The following is a 12,174-nucleotide window of genomic DNA, read 5'->3' on the forward strand; positions in this document are numbered from 1 at the left end:
TATTACATATATGCTCAGTTATGTCTATGTATTTATTTTGGAACAGGGAACATTATCACCCTTCCAGGTTGCCCACTTGTTTGTTTTCGCCATTTTGAGTGGAGTAGTAGTAATACTATATTTCAGATCCTCATACTACTGTTCACCTATTAGTTGTCTGATCCATGTCAATAGGGGTCAAATGACATATTTGGTGGGTCATAAGGCATCTATTACTATGGACAAGCCAGTCAAAGGATTATACCATTCTACTGTGCAAATACAGGCCACTGCATTGGTATAAGAAATCAGGTATGAGAACAGAATTTTAAACACATTTAAATTTAAAAATTGCATGATTCCCTATTCTATAGCTAAATAGAAATAATTGAAAGCAGATAACTAATTTGTTTTCTATGAGCTTGGACAATGGACTCTAAAATGATAAGTTGGCATAACCCCTTTAATATATCTTTTTAGCTGTCAGAGTTTCATTTTTCTGATACAGAGCTCCAAATTCCCAGATGGAACAGTAAACAATACAATTCTGGTTGCCTGCAGCCACCACTAGGGGGAGCTAAAGGGAAAGTTCATCTTTAGGCCAGCTTCACACTGGCGATAGGCTATTTTGCATTGCAAGAGTGAATGAAAATGCATGAAAAGAAACCAATGATTTTCAACGGTTTCATTCTCATTTGCGATGCCTTCACTGAACACTCACAGTGCTAAAGAAGAATCAGCGCTATCGCCGATTGTTTTCAATGGGGCCGGTGCCAGCAGCGCTGACCCCATTGAAAACATAGGCAGTACATTGCGCTCCTCTGACACAGCTGTGATTGGCTAAGCGCTGTGACCAATCACAGGCAGCGCTCACCTGTCAATCAATGATGGCTGGGTGCTGCCCCTGATTGCTTGCAGCGCCCAGGCAATCAGGGGCAGCGCTTTCTGGGGGCGGGGATTTTTCAATCCTCGGCTTCCAGAAGACAGAAGACGACTGCCGGGGCCAGAGAGAAGAGCCTGATGTCCTGACGGATCTTCTAGGTGAGTTAATTTTTTTTTTTACTTTTCTTTACAGCTAGAGAGGATTTTCAGGGAAGGGCTTATATTTCAAGACCTTCCCTGAAAATCATCGCTGCAGTGCTTGTCTGCAACCCATTGCTTTCAATGGGGCTGCAGCAGCGCTAGCCCAATTGAAAGCAATGGATAGCATTGTGGACCTCTGCCACAGCTGTCACAGCTATGACAGCTGTGTCAGGGGAGCGCGATGTACTGCTATGTTTTCAATAGGGCCAGCGCTGCTGACGCCGTCCCCATTGAAAATAATGGGCAATTGAGCTGATTTTTCTTAGCACTGCGAGTGTGCAGTGAAGGCATCGCAAATGAGAATGAAACCATTGAAAATCATTGATTTCATTTTCATGCATTTTCACTCACTTTCGCAACACAAAATAGCCTATCGCCAGTGTGAAGCCGACCTTACACATCTTGATAGTTAGCTCTGTAGATACTTTTTCCGTACACTACAAGGAGGCTTAAAAATAATGTTGATAGAGTAATAAATTATCACTGCACAATTAGTTTCTCTTAATCAGACTTATACTTCTAAATTGGAGCGGTAGTGAAGGCAGTAGTTGAACAGCCCATATGAGAGTGACAACATCTATAACTCATGTCTTCATTTCCAGTTATACTTATGGGAAGCCAGTAGAAGGCTCAATTGATCTTTCGGTGTGTGCTGAAGACCTCTATTCTTCATGGCGCTACGAATCATACACTATAGAAGGCGAAGAAACAGATAAAAGAAATTGCATAACCATTAAGGGAGAGAAGGTGAGAAAGAGACATAATCACCCCTATTTTATCCTGTCACTTTATACTTTCTTTAACCCCTTCCTGCTCCAGGACGTACATTTACGCCCTGGAGCGTCGGGGTATGTATGCAGAGAGGTCACAGGGCGACCTATCTGCATACAGCGCGGGCGTCAACTGTTCACTACAGCTGACACCCCTGGGCAATTAACCAGTGGGGTGGCTTGATAGGCTGCCTGTCAGAATGCAGTATGACGTAATGCTATAGCATTTCGTTATGCTGCAGAAGCGATCGAAGTATCGCATATTGTAGTCCTCCATGGGGACTTAAAAGTAAAGAGCAATGAAGTTTTTTTAATTGTAAAAAAATAAAGTAATAAAAGTTTAAATCACCCGCCTTTTGCCATATCTATAATTAAAAAGTCTAAATAATAAAATAAAAATACATATTTGGTATTACCACGTCCGTAAAAGTCTGATCTATCAAAGTAGTGCATTATTTACCCCGCACGGTGAACGTCGTCCGAAAAAAAATAAAGAGACCCAATGAATGACAGGTGAGAGCTGCCTGTGATTGGCTGCGCACCTCAGCCAATCACATTCAGCTCTTTCAGCAGGCGGGGATTTTAAATTCCCGCCTGCTGATAGATCAGTACCACAGTGCAGGGGACAGCAGGAGAAGATGCGGATGTGCCCCGGCCGCTGAAGGGAGGTGAGTATCTATTATTTTTGTTTTTTAAACCACTTTTACTTGATTTTTAGGGAAGGGCTTATATTCAAAGCCCTTCCCTGAAATCAATTACCGGCAGCAGAATCCTCTACCACAGCTTACATGTGTGACAGCTGCAGTAGAGAATTGAAGAATTACTCTGCTGCATCTGCCACAGATGTGGCAGATGTAGCAGCAGGGAATTCTTTTAACTAGCAGTGATGAAGGAAACACAGCAGCGGCCGACAGGTAAGTACATTTTAATTTTATTTTTACACTATTTTAAAAGGCTTTTCAGGGAAGGGCTTATGAAGCCTTTCCCTGAAAAGCCATTGACAGCTGCTGGGGCTCAGTGGCGACTTCTGCCACTGTCCCCGGCTCTGTAGCTCTGCTGAGCTATCAACAGCTGGGGATTTAAAATCCCCGCCTGCTGGTAGCTCTGATTGTGATTGGCTGAACTGCTCAGCCAATCACAATTAGAGCTACAAGCAGGCGTGGATTTTAAATCCACGGCTGCTGATAGCTCAGTACTACAGAGCCTGGGACAGCAGAAGTCGCGACTGAGCCATGGCAGGTAAATATAGATTTTTTTTTTCACGCTATATAAAGAGGCTTTTCAGGGAAGGGCTTATGAAGCCCTTCCCTGAAAAGCCATTGACAGCTGCCGGAGCTCAGCGGCGACTTCTGCTGCTGTCCCCGTCTCTGTAGCTCTGCTGAGCTATCAGCAGCCTGGGATTTAAAATCCCTACCTGCTGGTAGCTCTGATTGTGATTGGCTGAACTGCTCAGCCAATGACAATTAGAGCTACCAGCAGCCGGGGATTTTAAATCCCCGGTTGCTGATAGCTGAGAGCTACAGAGCCAGGGACAGCTGCAGAAGCCGCGGCAGAGCCCTGGCAGGTGAGTTTCTTTTTTTTTTTTCACACTTTTTTAAAAGGCTTTTCAGGGAAGGGCTTATGAAGCCCTTCCCTGAAAAGCCATTGACAGCTGCCGGGGCTCATCGGCGACTTCTGCCGTTGTCCCCAGCTCTGTAGCGCTGCTGAGCTATCATCAGCCAGGGATTTAAAATCCCCGCCTGCTGGTAACTCTGATTGTGATTGGCTGAACTGCTCAGCCAATCACAATCAGAGCTACCAGAAGACGGGGATTTGAAATTCCCGGCTGATGATAGCTGAGAGCTACAGAGCCAGGGACAGCTGCAGAAGCCCGGCAGGTGAAGGGAGGTGAGTATTGTTTTTTATTTTTTTCTATACACTTTTTAAAATTGCTTATGAAGCCCTTTCCTGAAAGCCATTGACGGGGATGCCGGCAGCAGGATTCTCTACAGCAGCTGACATGTGTGACAGCTGCAGTTGAGAATTAAAGAATTCCTCTGCTGCATCTGCCACAGATGTGGCAGATGTAGCAGCAGGAAATTCTTTTAACTAGTGGGGGTGAAGGAAACATCTGCCTGCGGGGGTTAGGCAGCGGCAGAGAGGTAAGTTTTTTTGCACTAAAATGTTTCTTTTTCAGGGAAGGGCTTATATGTCAAGCCCTTCCCTGAAAAAGAATGCAGGGGGCCAGCAGAGCATTGTTCTTAATGGAGCCGCCGGCAGCAGCCGCGGCTCCATTGACAACAAGCATGCAGTTGTGTTCACGCGTGTTTTTGCTCGTACCTAGGTGCGGATGTATGTACGCACCTAAGTACGCACAAAAACACGCTCGTGTGAACGCACCCTAAGGGTGGTGTCTACTGATAGAACCTGACTACTAATGTGCTTATTTATAGTCAGTATCCACTAGTTAACTCCTCAGTGATCACCCGTACGTGTTTTTACATCCTGGGTGTCTGGTCTTTATTCTACAGGGTCGTGAAAACATGTTTGCCCTGCAGAATAAAATCCCAATCTCTGTGAGTGCGGCAGCTCCCTACTATTGGCTAACGGAGGTAGCTGTAGGCCGGGATCTGTCATCGGGGCCCGCGATGTGACATCCCTGGTCATGTGATTGCGGCAATAACTTGAAAGTAAAAAATAAACTTCAAAGGTTAAAGTTTCACCTCCCCTCATGATCCATGCCTCATGATCCAAGGCTCCGCGATGCCCCCCAATGATCTCGTCCTGCAAGAACCTTTCCCCAGCTTCTGCACATGCGTGCCATTGGCAAATTGACAGTGGGCATTTGCAGAATACGAAAAGGGAAGGGAAATTAAAAAACTCCTTGCTCCCGGCAACCAGAGGTAGCTGGGAGCCTGGAGTTGTCACCATGGGGTGCAGGTAAGCAGTCCCAGGGTCACGTGATCGCCGTTATAAAAACCCTCCAAAACGGTAGGGTTAAAATATGCAGTACAACGCTAGAAGAATTGGTTAAGGAGTCTAGTTATCAAAATGGTGTAATTTGTGTGGGTTCTCAATCAATTTGGCAGTTTAAGCGCTTTATAAGTTTGAAATGGGACCTGAAACACCTTTGAGCAAAATTTCTGTTCTGAAAGCCACTAACTGCTCTTTTTGTTTTGGGCCCCGTTGTGCATACAGGCATAAGACAATGGGTATGTTTCTGAACACAGAACAAACAGGGGTATCCATTTTGGGGTGCAAATCCTCATTTTCATGTGCACTATAGAAAAAAACTGTCTTTAAATATTTGCAAATATATGAATTTTTTTTTTTTGTCTAAATTGCATTAACTCCTGAAAAAAACTACAGGGTCACAATGCTCATGATGCCCCTTAATGACTATATTAGGGGTATATATATATTTTTTTTTAAATGGGGTGATTTGTGGGGGTATCTATAATTCTAACACCTATGAGCCTTTGCAATCTTGGCTTGGTGAAAACAAAATGTTCCTTAAAATTTTAACAAGTAATGTTAACCCCTTCACAACCAAGGACGTAAGGGTACGTCCCGGAGCGTTGGGGTATGTATGAAGAGAGGTCACAGGGCGACCTCTCATCATACAGCGGGGGCGTTGGCTGTTTATCACAGCTGACACCCACGGGCAATAGCTGCAATCGGCCGTGCCGTCTATCACGGCTATTAACCCTTTAAATGCTGCTGTCAATTCTGACAGCGTTTAAATCCCCCGAACAATGTTCGGGAGTCCCGTACGGCCCCCCGAGGTAAGATCGGGGGAGCCGTGCAGGTGTCATGGCAGCTGAAGGCCTTCTGAAAGGCCCCAGGGCTGCCTTAGCAGACTGCCTATCAAGTCATCCCCGTGGGGTGGCTTGATAGACTGCTTGTCAAAAAGCAGTATGACGTAATGCTATAACATTATGACATACTGCAGGAGCGATCCAAACATTGCATGTTGTAGTCTCCCAGGGGGACTTAAGAAAAAAGTGTAAATCAGCAATAAAGTTTTATTTATTGTAAAAAAAAAGTTTTAAAAGTTTAAATTACACTCCTTTGCCAAAAGTCGTATGTATTCCGAATTGGTAATAACATAAACTACAGGACATTCCACAAAAAATGAGCCTTCAGGCAACTACGTTGATGGAAAAATAAAAAAGTTATTGTGCGCAGAAGATGGCGGCAGAAAATAATTGAAACAAATTAAATTCCTTTGAAAAAAAAAGAGTGGTTTAGGAAAAAAAAACTATACAAGTTTGGTATCGTAGTAATCGTACTGACCCATAGAATAAAGATATTGTGTCATTTTTGTTTCAGTTTGTTTCGTAGAAACAAGACGCACTGAAAGATGGTGGAATGTCGTTTTTTTTTATTTTACTCCACTTAGAATTTTTTGAAAGTTTTTCAGTACATTATATGGTACAGTAAGTGGCACCATTTAAAAATACAACTTGTCCTGCAAAAAACAAACCCTTTTACAGCGACGTTGATAAATAAGTAAAGCAGTTACGATTTTTTTGAAGGTGGGAGGAAAAAATTAAAATGGAAAAAAACGGGCTTGGTCCTTAAGGGGTTAAATATGTACGAATCTTAAATGGTTAAAGAACAGTATTTCAAATGTGCTTCCAGAAAAAAGTAAACAGATGGAAATGTATATATATATAATCAAAAATTTGTACAGTAAATTTTCACGTATTTGACATGTTGCAGTTAAAAATGTGAAAAAAATTTTTTTTTCCAAATATTCCCAATATACACAAATTCTATGAGTCTATTTTTACCAGCTAAATGAAACACAATATATGGCAAAAAAAACCTACATCAGAATTACTTAGATATGCAAAACCTTTGAAAGTTATTCTATGTTAATGTGACACATGTCAGATTTCCAAAGTTTGGCCTGGTCATTAAGGCACAAACAGGCTTGGTCACTATGGCGTTAACCTCAGGATTCTGTACACCAACAACAAATATAGCCAGTGATGATAGTAGGAGGAAAGAGGTAAAACAGGTAATTAGTGTATACAGTATTACAAACTAACAAATTTTATAGCTTTTCTCCCCAATGTGTCTAAGGCCTCCCTCACACAGGCGTTTGCAGAAACGCAGCATTTTTCAAGGCTGCTTTTACTGCAGATTCAGCTTGATTTCAGCAGTGCTGGCATGCATTATGCACAGCTGAAAACACAGCCAAGGATGCTGAAAAAAACCCCCAATACTCACGTTGCAGTTCCGTCGGGGTCCCCGACGCCGCTCCCTGGACCTCCGGGTAGGCTGCCGGGCACTTGCCAAGCTGGCAGAAGATCTTTTGCTAGTGATGGGGATTGGAAATCCCCGCCTCCAGCAAGAGATTGCTCTGATTGGCTTAGTCGGCTGAGTGACATTGAATGGCTGTGATTGGTGCATCCGGCGCTGGCTGTGATTGGCTAAGTCGGTTGTCACTCAGCCGGCTCAGCCAATCAGAGCAATATCTCAATGAGAGACCGAGAATTAAATCCCCATCAATAGCAAAAGATCCTCTGTCGGCTTGACGAGTGGCCGGGATCCCACATGGAGCCCTGGAGAGTCCCAGACAGCACCAGCTAGATGAGTATTCCTTATTTTTTTGATAGTGCAGCTAGCGCTTATGTTTAGCGCTGCCAAAAATGTGATTCCAAGTTTTGCCACGGTTTTAGCAGCACTGAAACGTCCACCCATTCATTTCAATAGGCGACGCACAGCTGAAAATGGCCAAAGATAGAGCATGCATCGCTGTCATAGCGCAGTGTTGAAGACGCTGCATTTTGATGCTAGTGAAAACAGCCCCATTGTAATTAATGGAAGTGTTGTACAGTGTTTAGCACAGTGGTGAAAAGGCAGTGCTAAACGCTGTACAAAAACGTCTGTGTGAGGGAGGCCTAAGGGTGAACTCTCACGTTATAAATTCTCCATTGTTTACAATTCCGCCAAAACTTTCTTCTTTCTCCGCTCCTCACAAAAAAAGAAATTGATGTGAAAATTAATCTTGGAATACACAGAATTTATTAATCAATGTACCTCAATATCTTCATTCACTGAGCCAAACACTCAGCTGCCAGGCACCTTACACAGAGGGGGGATAAAATAGGAAACCTCCAGCACAGCCGCTCCAATTCTAACCTGACAGTTGCATCTTTTTGACACCATAGAAGCAAACAGCAATCTTACTGGGATATTCTTTGTTGATTACTTACTTTATATTGATATTTTCTTTATAGACTGACAGTAAAGGATGTGTCTCCAGAGAGATTGAGCTTGCACAGTTTAATTGGACCAGCACAGACAGCCGACAGTATTTAGAAATTGAATCTGAACTGACAGAAGATGGCACAGGTAAGTGATAGGAAGGAAATACTGCAACACTGCTGGCATTTGTAACATTAATGAAAATGACTTCACATTACACATACTGTACATTAGGGTACATCTGTCCTGCAGGGGGGGTTTATATTGTGAGAGGAAACGTGGACATCCAAATGCACAAATAAAAAAAACAAAGAAAATGCTTCCCTCATCTCAATCCATCACCCAGCCCGGGCTCTCCGCTCTGCTAATGAAACCAGACTGAGCGCCCCTTTAATTCGAACTTCTCATTCCCGCCTCCAAGACTTCTCCAGAGCAGCACCGGTCCTCTGGAACGCACTACCAAAGGCTACCTGGGCAATCCAGGACTCGCAGAACTTCAGGCGTGCTCTAAAAACGCACCTCTTCAGGGAGGCATACCGCATTCCCTAAACAAACCCCTCTATACGCTGCCTGATAACATGCTCTCTGTCCTTGTGACTGTAATCCCTGCTAGCCATCATAAACCGCTCCTGCAGTCACACCGTTTCTGCCGTCACACGGCTATATGTCTGACCATTGTCTATGTGTTTAACATCCCTCACTCTCCACCTAGCCATACCATGCACATCTCTAGCCCTTTACCTTCTGTATCACCCCACTATTCGTAGTATGTAAGCTCGTTGGAGCAGGACCCTCACCCCTATTGTATCAATCAACTGATTACTATATGTAACCGTGGTTCTGTAATTTTTGTATTTTGTCTTTCTGTATTCCCCCTGTCTATGTAAGCGCTGCAGAATATGTTGGCGCTATACAAATAAAGTTTATTATTATTATTAAATGCTTGGAAATCAGGCACCGCCATTATGTGCCAATCACCTCTATCCTTTCATCTTTTCAAGAGTCCCTCCAATCTCTATGATTAAAAAAAGTTGTCACATGGTTGTTGGTTCAGTTTACACCTGAATAAAGTTTGCTCCCTCTCAGCAAAAATATGAATTTATTCTTTCAGGTCATAGTGAAAAAGCATCAGTTGACGTCCATCACTCCCACAAAAGGAACACGGTTGAATTTGTGGAATGTGAACGTATTTACCAAAATGGGCTCCCATATTATGGCAAGGTAAGGTAAAACATTTCAAGCAAGGGGATTAGTTAGTTTAATATGTTAAGAGGTGGTGGAGGGATGAGTGTTGCATATATGGTTATGATGTATAGAAATATATCGTACTAGGGGATATACCCGTGCGTTGCACTGTGATATAAGCCCAGGGATTGGTTATTGAAAATTGGGCTTTCAAAGTGATTTCCTTCTAAGGTAAACACCCACTTGCGTTTTTTTAACACTGTGATATCGCTTTATTTTTTTACGCGATTGTCATTGGGTTTTTATAATGTTAAAAACGCATTGCACAAAAATTGCAAAGCACAAACTTGCAATGCGTTTTTAACATTAGAAAGTCCCATTGACAATCGCGTTAAAAAAACAAAGCGATATCGCAGTATTAAAAAAAACGCAAGTGGGTGTTCACCCTTAGACAGACATAATAACACATGTTTCCAAGCCATTTTGCAGTGGACCCAAATCATTCGTTTGTCACAAATTTGATTATGAGGTGCTGTGCAATTGGCACATCAACCTTGTGCACAATCATCTTCAGTAATATTCTTCTAGCTGAAATTTTCATTAATGTCATTAGTTGTTATATACGCTTACCTCAGCTGTGTAAGAAATGAGAGAAAGAAATAGGAACTGATCACAGAGCAGCTTTCATTTTACCTCAGCTGTGTAAGAAAATAAAAGCTGAACTCTAGCAACCAATCACAGCACAGCTTTCATTTTACCTCAGCACTAGAAGAAATGAAAGCTGAGCTGTGATTGGTTGCTATTGGCAACAAAAAGTAAGGGAAGTTGCTGAGTTTTTGACTTTTAATTATGCCAGTATTCATTCCCTGGTGTTGAAGAACGCTCATGCACAATTTCACTCAAATCAGACCAGAACTGTGGATTTGTATACAACACAAATAAACAAACTGATTTTACATTTTATGTATAAGATTTCTGGTCCGTATCATTGGGGGACACATCTGAAGACTGTGGGGTGTAGCTACTGCCACTAGGAATCGCACACTAAGCAGAAAAAATGTTAGCTCCTCCTACTAGCTATACCCCTCCTGCAGGCACCAAGCTAATCAGTTTTAGTTTAGTGTCTATAGGAGGCAGACCTGGTTCTTCCAGTCTTCAACTATGATTGGATTTAGGGAGTACAGGGAGGCAGGACTCTCCCTGTTATCCCTTTCAGGCCACATGGCCTAATACGGCAGATCGTGTGGCAGCCAAATACCAGAGCAGTGTTAAGCCGCCGTACAGCCTGCGTTGTTCGGTCACTGTGCACTGCCTAGTAGCTAGCTCTCCTGTTTTACCCCTCCTGCAGTATTTTTTAGTAGGATACAACCGTTTTTTATACTAAATAACTGTCTGCAGCATTTCTAGCACCATGTCCGACACCAGAGTGGAAGATTTTTCAGACAGGGTCAGCCAGAGCCACATGCTATGTGTGCTCCCACTGCAAAACAAACTGTACATGCGGGCAGTTTGAGCTGTTCTGCTCTAACTGTATTCCACTGCAAGAGGTAGCCATAGAACCTACTATAGGCAACCCTCTTGCTCAGCTTCCACCGAACTACAATGGGCTCGCTTCCTGTCACAGATGGTCTCAGAACTTACTAGGGGATTTTAGGACAGGTTGGACCATGTTATGAGTCCACCTGCTCACAATGTATCTAACGGAGATGGCTCTGTCAGGTAGGACTCCTCTTGTGGTAGACCACAAAAGTGGAATAGACCTTCCTGCTCATTTTACTCATCCAGATCTCCTGTATCGTATTCCAAGCCAGCACTTTCCAGACTACGCTCACAGTCTTCTTCCAGGCACAATAGTCACTCAGAGGAGGAACTGTCTGAGTCCCTCTCTGATTCTGACCTGGATGAGGAGCAAGCTTCTAAACTTTCCACTATGATAGACAGCCTTATAGCTACCGTGAAGAACACCTTTCAGCTGTCCGACCAGATGCCTACTATGTCAGCGGCGACCTTTTTCTTTAGATGTTCAAACCGATCTCCAAAGATGTTTCCTCCTCATGAGCATTTTGAGGATCTCTTAACCAGGGAATAGAACATTGCAGACAAACACTTTACTAAACCTAAGAGTCTAGACCTCATGTATTCTTTTCCAGGGGAGTTAGTTAAGAAATAGTTGTTTTCACCAGCAGCGGATTCACTTGTGTTCCGTTTGGTGAAACATACCACTCTTCCTATGAAGGACAGCTCGTCTCTTCAAGACGTGCGCATCAGGAAGATTGACTCTCTTGCAAAAACCTCTTCTGAAGCAGTGGCTTTGTCATTCAGGCCAGTTTTTGCCTCTAGATCAGCAAGGCCACTACTGAATGGACCAAGCAACTGTGCAGGGGTATTCTATCCGGGTCTCCTCCGAAAGAATTGACTGACATTGCACATTAGATAAGCCAAGTGGGAAAGTTTATTTGTGAACCTTCTCTGGATGTAGCCAGGCTCTTAGCTCGCACTTCTGCAACTTCGGTAACCACTTGCGGACCCCGTGACTAAAATTCTGGGACACAGATGTCTCCTCAAAAAAGTCCTTAACAAGCAATCCTTTTGTTGCCCAAACCCTTCCCCTGGACTGTTCAGCGCTAGACTGGATGAGATTCTCTCTGACTCCACAGGTGAAAAAGAAATCGCAAACAGGGAAACGACAGCAGAAAGGAGTAGGACATCTCTCAGACGAGTCTTTCTCTCTCCCTCTCTCTGCCTTTCAATGCCCACAATTTACCGTGGATCTACTGCACAGATGGCGATCGCGGAATCCTCAATTAAAATCCATTTGTGTGAGCCTGGCCTAAGGGTCCAGCTTGTCAGAATATATTCCTACAACATATATAGCTGTGGTGACCATTTCTGATCACATTAATGCACACACACACTACTGTATGACAGGCGCACACCAGTTACAGCCTTGCACAGTTTG

At 43.4% G+C, this 12,174-nt stretch overlaps 1 protein-coding gene across 1 annotated transcript in view; it reads left to right on the forward strand.

The window, feature by feature from the left end:
* LOC136626159 (alpha-2-macroglobulin-like) overlaps positions 1–12,174 on the forward strand; it is a 149,690-nt gene that overhangs the window by 43,352 nt on the left and 94,164 nt on the right. The window contains exons 8-10 of the mRNA XM_066600966.1: positions 1,665–1,809; positions 8,063–8,177; positions 9,142–9,251. Of these exons, the coding sequence (XP_066457063.1) occupies positions 1,665–1,809; positions 8,063–8,177; positions 9,142–9,251 (370 nt within the window). The remainder of the gene's footprint in view (positions 1–1,664; positions 1,810–8,062; positions 8,178–9,141; positions 9,252–12,174) is intronic.

This window comes from Eleutherodactylus coqui, chromosome 4, assembly GCF_035609145.1.
Source record: "Eleutherodactylus coqui strain aEleCoq1 chromosome 4, aEleCoq1.hap1, whole genome shotgun sequence".
NCBI classification, from domain to species: domain Eukaryota; kingdom Metazoa; phylum Chordata; class Amphibia; order Anura; family Eleutherodactylidae; genus Eleutherodactylus; species Eleutherodactylus coqui.